At 43.0% G+C, this 20111-nt stretch overlaps 1 protein-coding gene across 1 annotated transcript in view; it reads right to left on the reverse strand.

The window, feature by feature from the left end:
• The window catches only part of obscna (obscurin, cytoskeletal calmodulin and titin-interacting RhoGEF a), a 37322-nt gene extending 20032 nt beyond the window's left edge, over window positions 1-17290 (reverse strand). Inside the window, exons 1-37 of the mRNA XM_037114925.1 lie at window positions 17210-17290; window positions 16852-17118; window positions 16203-16364; window positions 15935-16039; window positions 15585-15851; window positions 15147-15416; window positions 14652-14918; window positions 14299-14562; window positions 13947-14213; window positions 13489-13758; window positions 13088-13354; window positions 12705-12971; window positions 11523-11795; window positions 11139-11402; window positions 10758-11024; window positions 10285-10551; window positions 9917-10186; window positions 9465-9731; window positions 9069-9344; window positions 8566-8832; window positions 7546-7812; window positions 6778-7044; window positions 6425-6691; window positions 5985-6251; window positions 5639-5905; window positions 5273-5539; window positions 4520-4789; window positions 4067-4345; window positions 3724-3981; window positions 3348-3614; window positions 2941-3207; window positions 2565-2831; window positions 2172-2438; window positions 1647-1913; window positions 1259-1525; window positions 736-1002; window positions 180-446 (exon numbers count right to left, since the gene is read on the reverse strand). Of these exons, the coding sequence (XP_036970820.1) occupies window positions 180-446; window positions 736-1002; window positions 1259-1525; window positions 1647-1913; window positions 2172-2438; window positions 2565-2831; window positions 2941-3207; window positions 3348-3614; window positions 3724-3981; window positions 4067-4345; window positions 4520-4789; window positions 5273-5539; window positions 5639-5905; window positions 5985-6251; window positions 6425-6691; window positions 6778-7044; window positions 7546-7812; window positions 8566-8832; window positions 9069-9344; window positions 9465-9731; window positions 9917-10186; window positions 10285-10551; window positions 10758-11024; window positions 11139-11402; window positions 11523-11795; window positions 12705-12971; window positions 13088-13354; window positions 13489-13758; window positions 13947-14213; window positions 14299-14562; window positions 14652-14918; window positions 15147-15416; window positions 15585-15851; window positions 15935-16039; window positions 16203-16364; window positions 16852-17118; window positions 17210-17258 (9418 nt within the window). The 5' untranslated portion in view covers window positions 17259-17290. The remainder of the gene's footprint in view (window positions 1-179; window positions 447-735; window positions 1003-1258; window positions 1526-1646; window positions 1914-2171; window positions 2439-2564; window positions 2832-2940; window positions 3208-3347; window positions 3615-3723; window positions 3982-4066; window positions 4346-4519; window positions 4790-5272; window positions 5540-5638; window positions 5906-5984; window positions 6252-6424; window positions 6692-6777; window positions 7045-7545; window positions 7813-8565; window positions 8833-9068; window positions 9345-9464; window positions 9732-9916; window positions 10187-10284; window positions 10552-10757; window positions 11025-11138; window positions 11403-11522; window positions 11796-12704; window positions 12972-13087; window positions 13355-13488; window positions 13759-13946; window positions 14214-14298; window positions 14563-14651; window positions 14919-15146; window positions 15417-15584; window positions 15852-15934; window positions 16040-16202; window positions 16365-16851; window positions 17119-17209) is intronic.
• Between the last annotated feature and the right edge of the window lie 2821 nt (window positions 17291-20111).

Below are 20111 nucleotides of genomic sequence, written 5' to 3' on the forward strand. Positions count from 1 at the left end.
TTCAAATACATACAATATCAAGACCGTACAACTATCTTATAATGCAGGGGGGTATTCTGTACAAACAGAATATTTATTAGAGGTTCCAGACAATTAATTGCGTTACATCTTATTGTGTAATTGTGTTAATTGCAAATACTAAATTTTACACTGCAATGTTAATTGTTAGACATACAAACCTTTCACTGTCACAGTTGCAGTGGTCTCTTCACTTCCTGCTTGACATGTGTAGCTTCCACTATCCTCAAGTTTGAGCTCCTTGATGTGAAGCTGAAAGACGCAGCCATCTTGTTTCATCTCATACTTCCTGTCAGCTCTCAGTGGCATGTTGTTCTTCTTCCACTGCGCTGACACTCCAGATTTAGACAGCTCACAGCACAGGGAGACTGTACCTCCCTCCTCAGCCTTCAGACTTTGTAAGTCTTTCTTGAAGAATGGAGGTAGCTCTGTGAAAATACGTTATAAAGATAGGGAAAATGTCATTAGTGTGTTTTTGTCAAAATAACATGGTGATTTAGACATTACCCAATGTGGACCAAACTTGGAAATAAATGTAACATTTTCATCAAGACCACCTCCATGTACTTACACGGTGGGTGGGTGGGAATTGCTATTTTGAAAATTATGATCAGTCCCAGAAGTGTAAGATGATAACACAAACATATCAGTATTACTTGTCTATGGCTTGAAAGTATGCTGATATTGTCAAATTTGCAACACACCAAATACACACACCTTTTACTGTCACAGTTGCAGTGGACTCTGCATCTCCTGCCTGACATGTGTAGCTTCCACTGTCCTCTGGTTTGAGGTCCTTGATGTGCAGCTGGAAGAGGCAGCCATCTTGTTTCATGTCATACTTCCTGTTAGCTCTCAGTGGAAGACTGTTCTTCCTCCAAAGCACGGATACTCCAGGCTTCGACAGCTCACAGCACAGGGAGGCTGTACCTCCCTCCACAGCCTCTACTCCTCTTAAGTCTTCCTTGAAGAATGGTGGGAGTTCTGGGAAAACAGGTTAGGATTGGTCACATTTATGTCTGTCTGGGATTAAGGTTGAAAAATAACCAAAGGAAGACCAAACTCTTTTTGATGATACTAGAGGATCAAGACTTGTCAGCAAACTTATAATGCAGATGTGACTGCAATAATAGCAGCTCAGTACATTCCAGAAAGTCTAGACAATCATTACTTCTTCAAATATTGGTGTTTACTTGAATGCATGCATTGCTAACAATACATTTCTGGTCAGCAAACAAACCTTTAACTGTCACAGTTGCAGTGGTCTCTACACTTCCTGCTTGACATGTGTAGCTTCCACTGTCCTCTAGTTTGAGATCCTTGATGTGGAGCTGGAGAAGGCAGCCATCTTGCTTTATCTCATATTTCCTGTTAGCTCTCAGTGGCAGCTTGCTCTTCTTCCATTGCACTGACACTCCAGGTCTAGAAAGCTCGCAGTGCAGTGAGGCTGTACCTCCCTCCTCAGCATCTACACTTTGTAAATCTTTGTTGAAGAATGGTGTGAGCTCTGCAAAAATTGGTATGGATTAAAAACATCCAACAGCCTCATCTAAGTACGCTGAATTTGTTGTGCAGCTAAATGAACACAGGTCAAACAGGGAGAATCCCTCTCTGCCAAACACACACACCTTTCACTGTCACAGTTGCAGTAGTCTCTGCACTCTCCGCTTGACATGTGTAGCTTCCACTGTCCTCAGGTTTGAGCTCCTTGAAGTGCAGCTGGAGGAGGCAGCCATCTTGTTTTATGTCATACTTCCTGCCGGCTCTCAGTGGCAGCATGTTTTTCTTCCACTGCACTGACACACCAGGCTTCGACAGCTTACAGCACAGAGAGGCTGTACATCCTTCTTCAACCTCCATACTTACCAAGTCTTTTGTGAAGAATGGAGGAAGTTCTGGGAAAATAGACAAGGAAAAAAAAAACAGAATTTTATATTAACATTTTAATGAGAGCCGTACTTAAACCCTCACCATCGCATAGTTTGTACAGGTTCTTTGGAAGACCCACTTTCAAGTGGGTGGTTTAGAAGACTAGGACAACATGATGCCTACCACATAGACCGGAGAAGTACAGCAAAGCATTGTACAATAAAGCAGATCTAGATGAAATACTACCTGTCAAAATATAGTCAGAATTCTCCAAATACACACACCTTTCACTGTCACAGTTGCAGTGGTCTCTGCACTTCCTGTGTGACATGTATAACTTCCACTGTCCTCAAGTTTGAGCTCATTGATACTGAGCTCCACAAGGCAGCCATCCTGCTTCATCTCATACTTCTTGCTGGCTCTCAGTGGCAGCTTGTTCTTCCTCCACCGCACTAACACGCCAGGTTTAGACAGCTCACAGCACAGAGAGGCTGTAGCTCCCTCTTCAGCTTTCACACTCTGCAATTCTTCTTTGAAAAATGGAGGTAGCTCTGTGGAATATACGTTTAGGTAGATTAGATCAGATGATAATAAGTAATCTTTTGAAAATGTTTAGTCATGATTTAAAACTTGCTGCCACTGAGAAATCCACTTTTCAAAATTCAAAATTCAGAAACCTTTCACTGTCACAGTTGCAGTGGTCTCTGCACTTCCCGCTTGACATGTGTAGCTTCCACTGTCCTCAGGTTTGAGCTCCTTGATATGAAGCTGGAGGAAACAGCCATCCTGTATTATTTCATACTTCCTGCTGGCTCTCAGTGGCAGCTTGTTCTTCGTCCATTGTACTGACACTCCAGGTTTAGACAGCTCACAGCATAGAGAGGCTGTAGATCCCTCCTCAGCCTTAATGTTCTGCAATTCTTCTTTGAAATATGGAGGGAGCTCTGTGGGGGATAGACAGAATAAAATTAAAAGATGATTAAGATTAGTTTTCTATGATTCAGATCTTGCTGACACATGACATTTGCCATGCATATCTTTTCACACACACACCTTTCACCGTCACAGTGGCAGCAACCTCTGCATTTCCCGCTTTACACGAATAGCATCCGCTGTCATCTGGTTTGAGCTCCTTGATGTGGAGCTGGTGGTGGCAGCCATCTTGTGTCATTTCATACTTTCTGCTGGCTCTTAGTGGCAGCCGGTTCTTCTTCCATTGCACTGACACTCCAGGCTTAGACAGCTCACAGTACATGGAGGCTGTGGATCCCTCCTCAGCCTCCACACGTCTTAACTCTGTCTTGAAGAATGGTGGAAGCTCTGAGAAAAGGGGTTGGGTGGGAGAAAATTATACAGAGGCACGAAGTGTGGGGATGTTGATACAGTCAAACTTGCAGGAAATTCAATTTTCTAATAGTATTATGCAAGCAGAGCAATAGTTCACTGCCAAATGTACATACCGTTCACTGTCACAGTTGCAGTGGTCTCTGCACTTCCTGCTTGACATGTGTAGGTGCCACTGTCCTCCAGTTTGAGCTCCTTGATGTGAAGCTGAAGGAAACAGCCATCCTGCCTCATCTCGTACTTTCTGCTGTCTCTTAGTGGCAGGTTGTTCTTCTTCCACTGAATTGGCACTCCAAGTTTAGAGAGCTCACAGTACAGAGAGGCTGAACCTCCTTCCTCTACCTCCACACTCTGCAATTCATCTTGAAAGAATGGAGGGAGCTCTGGGAGAGAAAGAACAGGAAGTGAGACGGTGTATGTATTAATTTGTCAAATCCTATTTCGTTTCCCTTAGTATTACAAGGAAGGAATAGCAAACTTCACAGTATCTACCTGTTACAGTAAGTTTGGCACTGCTCTGTACATCTCCTGTATCACATGTGTATATGCCAGTATCCAGGGGATCCACATCATAGATAAGTAAGAGGTTGACTTTTCCCTCCTTACGTATCTCATATTTATCACCATCTCGGAGCGGGATGTGGTTGCGCTTCCAGGCAACCAGAGAAGTAAAATCGGAGATTGTGCAGGACAAACTGGCTGTCTCTCCTTCCATAATGACAACGTCTTTAGGCTTCTCCTCAAATAGAACTAGAAAATGAAATCAAATGCCTGTTTAGAGTGACTGCTTCAGAGGAAATCTTTTTATCTTCACCAAAATAGTGTTTCTGCTCACCTTTGGCCTTCGGAACAACTAGCAGTTGTGCAGAGGTTCTCTCCTCCCCAACTACAAATGCCACGGTACCCGTCTCCTCAGGCGTTGTCATGGTGAGCACCAGTTTATGCTGGCGACCCCGGCAAGTCATCTGGTTCATCTCATTCTTCTGCAGAGGACTGGAGCCAAGCCACCAGACACCCTCATCCACGTCTGCATGGCTCAGCTCACACACAAACTCTGCATCCTGACCTGCTGTCACCGTCATGTCTTTCAGCTCTGTAACAATCCGCACACGCTCTGTGGAGGGAGAGGAAGCTATATACAGCTGGTGTTTTAGAGATGGAGATGGAATGGGATATATTTTACAACAACTTGAGATGAGAATGGTGAAGTTATTCATGCCCCATTTCTTGCACTGTAAATGACTTAACCAAATGTATCAGTAAATAACTGTATCATATCTATCCTTACCCCTTACAATCAGTTTGGCAGTGGTCTTCTTGCCTCTGCTGATACAGCAAAACTCCCCAGCATCCTCAAGACACAGTTTCTTGATCTCCAGGGTGTGAGTGGGGCCTTTCTTCTTTAAAATGTATCGCCCTCCTTCTTCCACCACAGTGTTGTCCTTCTTCCAGGTGACAGGGACGTTAGCACTGGAAACTTCACAAGACAGCAGCACAGACTTCCCCTCCATCACCGCTTGGCTCTCCAGTTCCTTCTCAAAGAACACGGATGCCGCCGCTTGTGAGAAGAAGGAAAGGGAGACAGAATGTCACAAAAGTTGAATCTCAAACAAAAATAAAAAATACTAACACAATATCATAACAAAATAAGGATTACAGAGCGATAAACTTGAGCTCTAATTAATCAGTGAGGTTTGTCAGGTGAATGCAATTTAGTCAGCAAAATCCCATTAAACAGGTTTATTGTCAGTCCTGGTGGAAGATCAGATCTTTTATTTAAGTATACAAGCATACATTAATGAATTGTAGACTACAAGTAGATGTTGAGGTCTATAAAATACACTATAATAATGTCGTATATGAGCAGCAGCAGTGTTTGAAAATGAGCTGTACAGCAACAGCTTGAGCAAGATTAAAAGAGTTGGTAGAACGCTGATCTTGAAAAGACTAAGACTGCTTTATTGCGAAGGGGGCATTGGAAATATGTTGCTCTAAGAAAAGCATGTAATGTGTGTTTTATGTGTTATGTCAAGTCAAATACCTCTCACGTTCACTTCAGCTGTTGTCTTCTGCTCTCCTAAGACGCAGCTATACTCTCCGACGTCCTCGGGCTGGATGTTCTTGATGTGCATCTCAGCTATCTTCCCTCTCTGTGTCATCTGATATCGTCCCCCGTGATAGAGCTGGTCCTCGGCCTTAAACCACTGCACAGGCACCCCAGCCCTGGACAGTTCACAGCAAAGGGACACGTTGCCTCCTTCGCGGGCCTCCTGGTTCTTCAGACCAGTGTTAAAGGACAGGGGAATAGCTGTGGAGAAAACAAGTAGATGTCAGTTCTCCTTAATTTCTGCAAAGTTTACAAATGCATAAACACAAAAACATGCTTGCATTTACAATGTTCCCTTACGAGTAATGGTGACATTGGCTGTGGTCTTGGCATCTCCGTAGATGCAGCTGTAAAGTCCGCTGTCCTCCAGCTGTGTGTTTTTGATGGTCAGCTCCATGATGCTGGTTCGATTTTTTATTTGGTACTTGAAATTATTCTTCAGCAGCTCTTGACCCTTCCTCCACTCCACAGCAAGGCCGGGTTTAGACAGCTCGCAGCTCAATGACACGCTCTTCTCCTCTTCCACCTGTTGGTTCCTTAACTTTGTCTTGAATGTGATGGGAGGAGCTGCAAGGAGAAAAAAAAATGACTAGTTATTCTCTACAAAGAGATTTCCTAATCAGGTTTTCAATGTGGGATCTCTTACCTTTGACAGTGAGCTCAGCAGTTGATTGGCTGTCATCAGTCTTGCAGGTATATTTCCCAGCATCGCTCTCCTCTACATTGTTGATGATTAGTTTAGTAAGACGTCCCTCCTGTTTCATTTCATATTTGTATCCAGGTTTGAGGATCACTCTGCCTTTCCTCCAGTCCACTGGAGCTCCAGGTTTGGAGAGCTCGCAGCTGAATACTCCACTGTCTCCTTCTTTCACCTCCAAGTTTGCCACCTCTTTTTTAAATGTTACAGGAATTGCTAAGAATCAACAAATTAAGCAAAACTTCATATTAGAAATGGTTCTGCACAATTCCAAAAGAATTCTTATGTTTACTTTGCAGGAAAAAAAACTGTTCTGCCTCACTGTGGTCAAGTAACAAAACCACCAGCTGAACAGTATGTTTCCATGTAACGGCTGTATTGAAGCCTACCTCTAACTTTGACGTCAGCTGAAGTCACAACAATGCCGACAGAACAGCTGTACTCCGCAGCATCTGTGAGAGTTAGATTTCTGATCAGCATCTCAGCCACCCTGCCTTCTTGCTTCATCTGATATTTTTCCCCCTCCTTCAGGAGTTGAGCATCTTTCCTCCACTCCACAGGGGCTCCTGGTTTAGAAAGCTCACAGCGCAGAGTCACGCTGCCCTCCTCCACAGCTTCCTGGTTCTTCAACTTTTGCTTAAATGTCACTGGGATTGCTGAGGAGGGATAACCCAAAGGGACGAGAAGTTAACACAGTATAATGATGCTGCTATGTACCATACAGATATATAATGGCTCTCACCGGTGATGATGATGGTGGCAGTAGTTTTGATGTCATCACAAACACAGCTGTATATGCCACTGTCCTCAGGCTGGCTCTTCCTGATAAGGAGCTCAAGGGTGGAGCCACTCTGCTTCATCTGGTATTTCTCTCCGTTAGTCAACACATCGTCTCCCCTCTTCCACTGCACTTGAGGGCCGGGTTTTGAGAGCTCACAGCAGAGTGTCACTCCATTGCCCTCCTGTACCTGAATATTCTTCAGCTCTTGAAGGAATCGGATTGGCCGTTCTACAAAATACCCGGGAGGAGAAATATTCAAATGAGATGAAAACATTTCACATGAAGAAACACTGTTTTTTCTGCTCTCTAGTCAAGTTAACACAATCACAGGTCACGAAAGCTGTCACATTTACTGTGCATCAAGTGAGATTTGATGTTTCTACATCAGCACCAGTGGTTTCTTTGGAATTAACACAAAAGGAACTGTAACATTAGCCACCAAAGGAATAACGGAAACAGATTCAGAAACATAATTTGCGCAAATTCAAGACCTCATCAAGAAAGAGACGACAATGCAAGCAACACTGTTGTTCTGGAAATTACAAATTGTAATGATGTCACTATGTTAGATAGGGGAGAAAGGTGCCTTTCCTCTAAGGCGCCTCTCCAGTGGAAAAAAATGTGGTGAAGTGTCCTTTAGTGCCTCTATTAACCTGTAATATACTTCGAGTTTATGAAAACTCTGAGTACACTCAGAAGCACTGGAACAAAACAGTGCAATTTACTTACCATTCACAATGACAGTAGCTTTTGTCATCTGTTCTCCACATGTACAGGTATAATCTCCAGTGTCATCCAGACAGACATCCACAATCTTCAGGTCCACCTGCAGCTCCTTCTTCCTCATCTGGTATTTGTCTCCATTTTTCAGTAGCTCTGTTCCTTTCCTCCACTCCACCGCAGGGGCAGGTTTGTTGAGCTCACAGCGCAGAACTACACTGTTGCCCTCCGTCACCTCCTGGCTGACAAGCGGCATCCTAAAACTTGGCGGTAATTCTGTGAATCAGAGAAAATCTTGAATAAATGCCAAATAGCTGCATTTATACATCCAAAGTGCCAAACAGCTAAAGAGGAAACAGGGTAAGAATGATCATGCAACTGAATTCAGTGGAAACATTTCCTTGTCTTTTGTATGACAAGAAACATAGTAAATGTAACATGAATGTAGTTGACATGGCAGGTAAGAATGGTGGAATGGATTATCCTATAAGATAATCCATTGAAAGGTAATGAGTTAAGTTTTTATCCCCATGTGACATGGTAAAGTCATTTTTCTGGCACAAACTATTGAACCTTTTCTATGCTTCGAAAAATGAAAATGCTACAGCTAATGCTAGAGTTTAGTTTGAGAACTGTCAGGGATGTATCTATTGCCTAAACATCCCATATAACGTGAATCTACATCCCATCTTTTCACCCAGCTTAGTGTGATACACAGTACACGCTACTACAAATACTGTGTATTTTAGCCATAAGCATTTTGGGTGACAAGATATGGAACAATATTTTCTCAATTTAGCTAGAATGAAATGACATAATGAATCTCACACAGTAATAATCCCCACTGGACCTATTTTTTTTTTTTTTTTTATTATTGTACTAAATCAGAGCTGACCTCTTTGGCGTCTGCGCTCAGGTGACTCTGTTGAATACATTAGGAACATTTTTTTAAAAAGAAGAAAAACTTTGCTGAACAAGACATATCCATCATACTGCACGTAGCGGGAGTTGTAATTAAATGTCTCTTACCTCGGACAGTGAGCTCAGCCGTTGATTGGCTGTCTTTCGTCTTGCAGGTGTATTTCCCAGCATCGCTCTCCTCTACATTACTGATAATCAGTTTAGTGAGACGTCCCTCCTGCTTCATCTCGTATTTCTGTCCAGACTTCAGAATTACTCTGCCTTTCCTCCAGTCCACTGGAGCTTCAGGTTTGGAGAGCTCACAGCAGAAAACTCCACTTTCTCCTTCCTTCACCACCATGCTCTGGATCTCTCGTTTGAATGTCACGGGAAGTGCTGTTGTGGATATATTATCATTATTATTGTATTCATTAATTGCATTGATTTACAATCTGCCATATCTTCTTTCCTATTTGTTGCAATATTCAGAGCAGGCACCAACACTTTGATGTTGCCACTTTTTTTAGAGCCATAAATTCCTCATGCTTTGGTACATTTATAACCTTATGATTATTTTTTAAAATGTACTGCAAAGCTTATGTGTTTTCATCAGTCTTTGCAAGCAAACTTACGTTTTACTTTCACTACAGCTGTGGTTTTCTCATCTCCGGTGATGCAGCTGTACTTCCCTGCATCCTCTGGCTGGACATTGAGAATGGTCATCTGAGCCGTCTTTCCTTCGAGCTTCATCTGATACTTTCCTCGAAACATCTCCTCAGACAGCACCTCAGCATCTCTCTGCCACTGCACCAGGACTCCCTTCTTTGACAGCTCACAGTGTAAAGTCACATTATTCCCTTCTTCAGCCTCCTGGCTCTTCAGGCTCACTTTAAATGTAGCAGGAACAGCTGTTGAACCAAACACAGGTACTGTTTTTAGAAGTAGCTTCATACACTTCTACAAAGCAAAGAATGACAAAGAAACAATACAGCATGCTTCATTACACACATGGCACTCATTAAACATACCCACAACTTTAACAGTGGCCTTTGTCCTCTGTTCTCTACACACACAGGTGTAGACGCCGCTGTCCTCTGGATCAGCATCCCTGATGATCAACTCCAGGGCTGAGCCCTTCTGCTTTATCTGGTACTTGTCTCCATTCTCCAGCAGTTCTCCCCCAAGCCTCCACTCCACTGGGACACCAGGTTTAGAGATCTCACAATACAGCGTGATAGTGTTTCCTTCCTCCATTTGGATGTTCTTCAGCTTTTGCTTGAAGTTGATGGGAAGAGCTGAAAGGTAAAGATAAACATTCTACTATCATATATTCAGCTTTTAAATAGTCATAACCAATTTGTTATTGTTACTTCATTAACTTATGCTCCTATCTGATTCTGTCTTTTCTTAATTAAACTTCCAACAAAGCGAAAAGAAAGTAGACAGACTTAATGAAACACCGTCAATAATGAGTGCCTACCATTAACGGTCAGAGTTGCAGTGGTCTCTATGTTTCCACAGATGCATGTGTAGATATCGCTGTCCTCAAGTGTCACATCAAAGATCCTCAGTTCAATCAGCGTGTCTCTCTGTCGCATGTGATATTTCTCTCCATTCCTGATGACTTCTTCCCCCCTCTTCCTCCACTCCACAACGTGGCCAGGTTTCGACAGCTCGCAACGGAATGCCGCAATGCTGCCTTCCTCAATCAGCACATTCCTCAGCTTCTGCTTGAAGGTGACTGGGAGAGCTGAGGGTGATGATGAATAATTGAAAATTATCAACATCATCTGTCAAATTGGATTTTAAACCTGAAACCCATCTGCCAATTGATAAATCTTGTCCTACCAGTGATTTTGACAGTGGCAGATGTTATCTGATCAGCACACACACAGCTGTAGACCCCACTGTCCTCAGGTACAGGCTTCCATATCATGAGCTCCAGGGTGGTGTCCCTTTTCCTTATCTGGTGCTTAACTCCATTCCTCAACAGATCATCTTCCTTCCTCCACAGTACCGGAATCCCTGGTTTAGAGAGCTCACAGCGCAGTGTGACATTGGTTCCCTCCTCTGTTTGCATGTTCTTTAACTGCTGTACAAATGTGATGGGGATAGCTGGAAAACAAGAGGTGACAGTTTGTATTACATACAGTCAGGAGTGAGCTAGAAGTGGTGAAGCTGTGCACAAATTATGGACATAAATACAGAAACATTTAATTCCCATCTTTGTAAAGATTAAAATGCCAGAAAATTGACCTGTGTTTGTGTTAATTAGTTTCAGTAAAAATGCACTTGAATACAGAAAGAAGTTAATGACATACCATATACTTTGAGGCTCGCTGTAGTGCGGTGATCTCTGCACTGACAGGTATATTCTCCTGAGTCATCAGGCTTCAGGGCTTTGATTGTTAGGGAATTGATTGTCTTTCTCTGTTTCATGATATACTTGTCTCCAGGCCTGATACTCTCAAAACCTTTCCTCCAGTGGAACTGGACCCCCGGTAGAGAGTATTCACAGGTCAGGGTCACAGTCTCCCCCTCTTTGGCTTCCAAGGTCTGTAGAGGCTGGGTGAACTCTGCTGGAATGGCTAAAAAAAGATTAAGAGGACAAACAATAATCAAATCTTATAATCAAATCCCCTACTATTTAATATAAAGCAAAGGTGAACAAAGGCAATTGTGCAATAAATCGCCATTCATACCTTTGACAGTCACAACAGCCCTTGTTGTAACAGATCCAGCACTGCACTCATACACTCCGGCATCGTTGTTGCAAACCTCCCGAATAGTCAGACGTGCCTCACAGCCATTACGACTGGCAAAATACCTTGAGGAGTTCCACATCAGGCAGCCATCTTTGTACCAAAGGATGTGACATGGCTTGGAAGTCACACAAGACAAAACCAAACCACCTCCCTCAAAAGCCTCACAGTCTTCTAGTGCTTGTATGATGGTGGGACGCCTCTCTAGTAAAAGGGAGAAATGACGCCACATCAAGACCAAGTGAGATGTGACATAAAAATACCCCCACCCCCACCCCCAACACACACACACACACACAGAAAAAAAAAAGATTAAAACCTCACCTCTAACCAACAGCGAGGCATATGACCTTTTGTCCCCTGCAGAAAACGAGATGGTGCCAGTGTCCTTGCGGGCAAGCTGCCTAAATGTGAGGGTGTGGTAGCCGCCAGGCACCATCTGGATCTCATTGAGCTGATTGGTGTAGAGCAGAGTCTCGTCTAGGTACCACTTGACCCCAGCGTAGTCACTGGGACAAATTCGACACCTGAATGTGACAGTGTCGCCCTCTAGACACTCGACATCCTCTAATTCATCCAGGATTATCACCCTCTGACCTAAGAGATAAATGAAAAAAATGGAAAGGTCAAAAATCAAATATACGTCATAACCAGAGGGTACTCAAAGCCTTCATCAACATTTGAGTATTTTCCTGAGCATTACACTCCATAATGATAACACTTGAGCATTACTTGTAAGTGGTAATTTTGGCAACGACAGAATGGACTTCTACTGCTCTGACATTCTGTACCTGCTTAATAATATCTTGATATTATGTGAGTATATAACATATACTTTTTTCAATAATTCAATTCAATAATTGAGATAATTGAAATCTACACTTCAGAGGTGCTATTATTTCTACACTCACTCGGCAATTGCTATTCAACATGGATGAATTGTTAGTATGGAACCATGAGTGTGCAATAAAAATCAATTAATCTGTCAAAGAACAAGTAGTTTAAGGTTAAAAAATCAAGAGAAATAAAGAAGTGAATAAAATATGTTGAAATGTAAAAATAAACAAAAGAAAGAATTAATAAACAAATGATATATAAACATAAGAAAATGGAAATATAATTAATCTAATTAATCATTTATTTAATCCTATTCATATTTCCACATGTATTTCCACATGGTACTCCTATGATTCCATATAGGTAGATATGCTTTTATAAATATTTTCACCAGTTAAAAAACAAACCCAATAAATAAATAAACAAATACATAAATAAATAAACAAATAAATAAATAAAGTTTATCTGCAACTTCTTAAATGATGGAGAGTTAAAGTAACTTTTGTTATATATCATCTACTGTGCATATAGGTCTTCATTTCATCGTTATTTGTTTTGAATTAAATCAGTGTATCATGCCATTAACCACAGAACTTCTCTTACCTGACAATAAATCAATTAAACATCCCTGAACCACAGTAATGTAATACCCAGTAAGTGTTGTCTCACCTTGCACTGTCAGCTGCGCCCGGCTCTGCATGGTGCCGACATCACAAATGTAAATATCTGTGTCCACTTTTTCCAGACAGGTGATGGTCAGGGACAGCACCACACCCTTCTGCCTGATGACATACTTCCTACTGGACTTCAGCTCCACCATGCCCTTCAGCCAGGTCACCCGCTTGGCTGGCCGCCTAGTCTCACACTCCAGGGTCACTTTACCCTTTTCTTCTGCTTGTGTATCCTTTAACTCCCTTGCAAATGTGTGCTGGAGTTCTGAGAGGAATAATGAAGTTTAGAAAACTTAGCCAAGCTTCACCTGTATTACTGCAGTCAAGAGCACAACATAGCATAGTCGTCATCTTACATTTACTTTGAAAGCCCTCACCCACCTCTGATCTCCAACTTAGCATGTGAGGCTACGCCTTCAGCCTCACAGCAGTAATCTCCAGAGTCTCTGATGGTGGCATTCTTGATCACCAGTTTTGCCAGGTTCTTCTCCACACTCATCTCATACTTAGGACTCTGTCTGACCAAATGTCCATCTTTTAGCCAACGAATGGTGGTGTCTGGTTTGGTGATCTCACAGCTCAGCTCTGCGTCTTCACCTGGCACCGCCTTCACATTTAACAGGTCCCTGAATATGTGCACCGGCTTCTCTGAAGGAGGGAGAATACATTCACTCACATTCAGTTTTATTTTTTCCACCAAATAATACATTTCAAAATAAAATACAGGAGCGGTATCTTCACATACACAAACATCATTTTATCTGAGACAGTCAGGTTATTACCTTTAACAAAGAGCATGGTCCTACAGCTTAGGTCTTTGATTGTGAAGACCACGTCTCCAGCGTCAGACAGAATAGCATCTCTGATGGTCATCTTATACTTGCAGCCATCATTGTTAACCTGGATACGGCTATTAGTGACCACCACCTGGCCATTGATTGTCCAGGAGGGCTCATCATCGAGATTATGAGAGAGGTGACACTCAAAAGTGCAGCTTTCGCCCTCCAGGACAGATGTTGTCTTCATACGCTGAACAATAGTGATGTGTAAGTCTGCAGACAGATAGAACAAAGCAGGTTTATTACAGTAAATATATCGCTGCAGGTGCATCGGTCTCAGTTTTAAAAAATCCATTATCTGAGGCTCCTTCAATCAATAACATGCTGGCGCTGTCATCAAAGTCAGACATATATTTCAGCAGAACACTTGATTTGAAAACAACAAAATAACTTCTACTCACCATGTACAGTAACTTTAGCCTTGGTCTGGCTGGTGCCCAGGTCACAGGTGTACTGTCCAGCATCCTCCTTGCTCAGAGAATGGATTATCAGCGCCATGGACTTCCCAAACTGGAGCAACTCATGTTTATCATCAGCAGTGAGGATCATTCCATCCTTCTTCCAAACAGGGGTCACAGTCTCCTTGGATATTTCACACTGTAGGCAGACTTCCCCTTGCTCTTCTCCTACTGCATCCTCCAGAGACCGCAGGAAAACTGCTGGGCGGTCTGGAGGCAAGAATATCATTCATTGTATGCATATTTAAGTACCAGAAAAAATCCCAATTACACACCAGTTTTACAAGCTGCTGACCTTTGACCTTTAAGATTGTTGTCTCTGAGAGAAGGCCCGCTTTGAAGGTGACCCTGCTCTCCTGTGGCCGCATCTTCTTGATTGCGAGGCTGTGCATAGTGCCCATGTGCTGTATGATGCTGATGGCATTGGAATAGAGGCGAACATTGTTGAGGAGCCATTCCACATTGGCGACCACGTAGTTGAGCTCACATGTGAATCTGGCAATACCATCCTCCTCGATTTCCACTGGCTCGAGGTGCTTCACTAACTTCAGTGTTCGCACTACAAGAAACAAAGTATGCTATATCATCAACTGAACTAGCATAAAAAAAATCTGAATACAATGGCTACCCAGCACTTTGTTAAACTACCTTCTACTGAAACATGTGCGGTACTCTGTGAGCCCCCAGCCATGCAGCGGTACTGTCCTGCATCCATCCCTGTCAGGCCATGTATGGTCAGCTCTGCCCGCTTCGCTTCCCTCTTCATGCTGTACTTGTTTGATGTCTTCAGAGCCGTGCGACCCTTAAACCATCGCACCACCCTGGGGGAGGGGGCAAACTCACATCTCAGAGTCACAGAGCTCTTCTCCTTCGCCTCAATGTCCTCCAAGTGTCTGGCAACCTGAAGGGGTCGCTCTAAAGGTGAAGAGATATAAAGCTGCTGAATGAGACACTCTTATAAATTCATTCAACAATACATGTAGTCCAAACTGGATTGAGAGGCTGACTTTTATATTGTTACGTTACAATAAGAACAATACTACCATTTCATCTTTCTTTTAGATTAAGAGAAATTAAAATTCTATGGCAACTTCAAATTGGTATTTCCACAGTCCTTCTTCTGACGAGGGTTAGTCAGCTCACCCTTGACAGTAAGCTGAGCAGTGGAACGACTCTTGCCAGCAACAAAGACCACAGGGCCAGACATGGAACTTTCTGTGGAGGTGAGACAGAGGCTGTGGACGGTGCCCTCTCTGTCGATGTTCACTGCTGCGCTGGGCTCCAGCACCTCGCCGTTCAGGGTCCATCGGGGAGGCCTCCCTGATCTCAGGCTGGTCTCCACTTGGAACAGTGCTGGTTCTGGCTCCATCACCTCCACTGAGCTCATCCCCCGCACTATGCTGATAGCCTGCTCTGCATGAACAGCCATAACACACATTACCATGACTGACACAACTCCTAACTCACAATATTAATAAAAACACTCTTGATTGTATAATTTGTTCATTGGAAACATAATGGTCGGTATTTGACAAGTCTATGTGCATAAGTGTTAAATTACTGTGACAGCAGAAATCTCACCCTCCACCAGAAGCTGACAGGATGTTTTGTCATCTCCTGCATCACAGGTGTAAGTGTCCTCATCTGAAGAGCAGACGTCATCGATGGTAAGCTGCCTGTAGATATCTTGGCTGATTAGTTGGTACTTCTTACTCGGCAGAAGCTCCCTCCTGTTCTTGTACCACCTGACCTGAGCATTAGGTCGTGATACCTGGCACTCCAGCAGACCCCGGTGGCGATACATGGCTATCTTAACCCTCAGAGGACGCACTATTTGGACTGGGAGCTCTGTAGAAGGGACCAAAATGGTTTAAGTGACCAAGTGGTTTAAGACATCATTCCCTCCATCCGTAATAGGCATGTGGGCTCACCTTTCACTGTGAGACTTGCATATGAAGAGACACGCTCTGCAGTGAATCTGATCTCTCCAGCATGCTCTGGCCTGACTGACTTGAAGAACAGGGTGTGAGTTTTACCTGCAATAATATAAAATCAAAACGTTCTTTTATTATATACATTTTACACCTATTAACTGCCAAATACAACCACTATGAAACCCCAATGCTGCTTCTTAAAGCAAGCACTCTGGAGCATGTACATGCTTTTGTTTCCCTAAATCCCATGTGGTTGGTCTCTTACCCTGGTGTCTGATCTTGATGTTGTCCCCCTGTCGAATACGGCAGTCGTCTCTGTACCAACGACCATCCACATCCGCGTGGTTGACCTCACACAGGAAGTTCACGACTTGACGCTCCATTGTGTCAACATCCTCCAGCTCCTTCACTATGTGAATGTCCCTAGCTGCCAGAAGATAATCAAACCATGACTGTAAACTCATTTCAATCAAACAAACAGAACTGGTTGAATCTGGTTATTAGATTGTTCTTTAATAGCTTTGTACTGATTCTTTAACAAGACTGGTGCTTGAGAATTGTTTGTTCATTCATTAACATGATAAGACTCTGATGCTGTTGTGAGCTGGGAGGCTCTAGAGGAGAAAGCTGAAGGCAGAGCAATGAGCCTCTGGAGGAATAAACACACAGAGTCACCAGATTCTGTTCTGATCCAGAAGGAGAGCACAGAATTAATTTTTTTGCAACTTTTGGGATTCAAAAAATGTAAACTATAAACTGTGATTCTCTCTAATTCTACTGCTAAATTAAACTCATGAACACATAGGGAGGGGATAAAAAGACCTTGGAGGATAACATAAAGAGCCCAAGTCTTTTTTGAGTGCTGAGTTTAGTCAAACAGACACATAATAAAAGAGTATGGCCTATCAGCTTACCTCTGACACTGAGTCTGCCTGAGGTCTGAATGCCGTTGGCCTGGAAAGAGAACAGGCCTGCATCTCCCAAAGCCACCCGGTTCAGGATGAGGGAGTGTTTCTTCCCATGTGTGCTGATGCGACATTGTGGCTTAGACTTGAGCTGAATCCCATCTCTGGTCCACACACCCTCGATGTAGGCGAGGTTGAGAGTCACCTCAAAGGAGCAGCTATCACACTCAGACACCTCCACATCCTCTAAACCCTTCACCACCTGCAGGCGGTTCTCTGGCACACAAACACACTAGCATTAGGGATTCAAGAGCTCATTACAGAAACTACCCTGAAATTTCCAACATTGTGTGAGGAGAGAACTTACTTGCAGCAGCTACTATTCCTCCAGGTATATTGTCTATATTGTCTCCCATGCCTCCTGCTCTTCTCCCAGTGTGATTGGGGAATCTTGTTTGCTTTACACCACAGTTATCACCCACCAGCTACAACTACAATATGATGAAAAAAATATTCCTGTAATAGCCTGGTTCAGAGTATAATTCACAATCTCTTCTCTTGTTGTTGTAAAGGATGATAAAACCATCAGCTTCCACCAACTCATTCACACCTCATTCACGCTTAGAGCCAATCAGCTGCTTTCAGGTCAATGCCATTTTATGAATAACCTGTTGCGATATATGCCCTGTGTTTGTTTTGAACAAAACTACATTTCACACGCCAATCAAATTCCTCTCAGGCTAACAAGGATATAAATCATCACTTTCAAAATGGCAACATGGTCAAAATGGATACACATGGCATCTACCTCATACGGTTGATCCCTATGATAGCATGCCAGTCCTCCTCAGTAATGAAGAGAGGAGTAATCTCTGTCACTTCACTCGGCTGAGCTCAGCACCACTAATATAGACTCAGCTGTGATGCCACCTCCACGAGGCTCAATACACAGAACTGCGAAGCTTTAAAAAATAAACAAGAGGCCGAATGAGAACCGCCTATTAGCGAAGTAGTTGATATGATATTTGAGATCATGAAACGCTTTTCAGCGGCTGGCTCCTCCCACTATCATTAAAGCCATGGGGTTGTCTAAGTATGCAGAGAGGAGGGTCTTTTATCTCCTTAACTCTCAGCTAAAATGCGTCACACAACAATAGTGAATTTGCAAACCATCATCTACCTCTAAGTCCAATGAGACCCTCTAAAGACAGCATGTGAAGTGACAAATATCATGGAAATAAAACATACTCTTTAAATAAGTTGAGCAAATTCAATAACGCTTACAGTGAAACACAGCACACACCCATTAAAAACACATTTTCCACTCACACCAACTTCAATCAAAGATTCTATGACTACAAAAAAAAAAAAAACACAAAACAGCACAAGAACACATCACATCACACACAGCAGTGCAACCACTTTCAACTACAGTGTTTTCTTGAAAGAACAGATCCTTGCAGGTCTTCTTGCCGCATCAACAACAAAAAACAAAAGCCCTTTACCTGAAAAAAGAGCTGGATAGAAGATCCACCATGGCAACAGATCTGTCTGAGTCTTGTCTTGTTTCTCACAAAGCCTTTCAGATTAACAACAAACGTTTAGCCAGACAAAAGCATGCCCGGGTCTGCAGGCTGCGTCCTGGTCCCCAAAGCAGACAGCCTATAGTGCTTTCTCTTTTTTTCTCACTTTGATGGAGCGTAGTGCTGAACAGCTGACATATCTCTCCCCACATGCTAACCTCCAAAATAGCCTTCTGTCAGTATGAGGGCAAAGATAGCTTTGGCTTTAATGGTGTGGGGCAACTCATGTCCAGCATCAGAACTATCGAAAACAATCATAATGTACACAACAGGCTTAGTGTGGGTGATGGTTTTCCAGTGTATATGAATGAGTGAGGGACAAGCTTAGTGCAAATGACTTGAAAGCATCCCAGTAAGTGAAAGCCACAGGAGGATGTAGGTGAAGGTCTGCACATGACAGCGTCTGCACAAGTTTACCACCAGGCTGCTCGCACAGAGATCTGAGATCTCCTCCACCAAAATGACTGGTCCAAGACAGTTGATCATTCTGTGAATCATGAGGCTGACGTAGTTTAATCACATGCTCGTTACAAATACTGACCCATATCTGCCAGTGTGCTAAACCTCAAGTAAGACAGATCAAAGTCCATGGATCTCCACGGGGGAGATTCCATCACTGCTGCAGTTGAAAGGTCACCCAAGATTAAAAATAATATGCTACACATTTCCTCGCAATCAGCATTCCCTTTTGAGGACATTTACTGATGTGGTTTAGTAGGTGGTCTACTACTCATAATGGCAGACTTCAACACTTTGGGCTCAAGGGAAAAATGACCAAAAGAAGAAAGAAAGCGTAACAATACAAATATGAATTTCACATACCTAGGAAATGTTAATGCACCCACCTCTAGCTCATCCTAATCCAAAAGTGTCTCTGTTTTATATGGTTAAAATTTGTGGGGTTCCCTCATCCAGACAGGAAGGTAGAACAAAGTCAGTACTAGCCAGCATTGTGTTTGCTTCAGTTTGACAGACAGCTCCATGTGCCACCACCGGGCACTCCTAAGTCCAGTGAAACTCGACAGGATAATCTCTGTGCAGTCCTGCTGGGGCACAAAAAACAACTTGTCGTCACTGAGAGGGGAATGATGGCCTGCAAACGCAAACCAGTCTCATTTTACAGATGTCTAAAAGCTTTTAACAGCTTCCTTGAACATTTACATGGAAAAGGATAAAGAGTACATTTAGATAGACCAGGGGACTTTGTGTAAATCCACAACAGAACTCTATTGGATTAGAAATCAGGGATTTTTTAGGGTAATTTCAAAACAGGATGTTGATTCAGAAGTGGCCACAAATCGTGTCCACCTCAGTGAAGACGGCCAGCTATCTTGAAATGTGGGCCTTCACATGTGCAGCATCCTATCGATGGTGCACACAGGCTAAGAATAGAGTAATGTTGAAGAAACCAAGGCAATGTGAGGATGTGTTGAGTGAATTTAGAACTCGACAAAACAGCTGAACACTCCACCTAAGCCTCTGGATCCTTGTTTGGAAACGCTCCCCCCTCCTGTGTGTCACATTTCCTCTGGTACAGTCTCTTTACACCTGACAGCGGTCATAATAGAGGAATATAGAGACGGTCAACATATATATTTGATCCACAATGAACATCTGATCATCAGCACAGTGTGTTAAAAAGCCACTTCCTCCAGGTTTTGAGTGTTACACCATAATATTAGTGTT

The sequence above is a fragment of the Acanthopagrus latus genome, chromosome 11 (assembly GCF_904848185.1).
Source record: "Acanthopagrus latus isolate v.2019 chromosome 11, fAcaLat1.1, whole genome shotgun sequence".
Taxonomy (NCBI): domain Eukaryota; kingdom Metazoa; phylum Chordata; class Actinopteri; order Spariformes; family Sparidae; genus Acanthopagrus; species Acanthopagrus latus.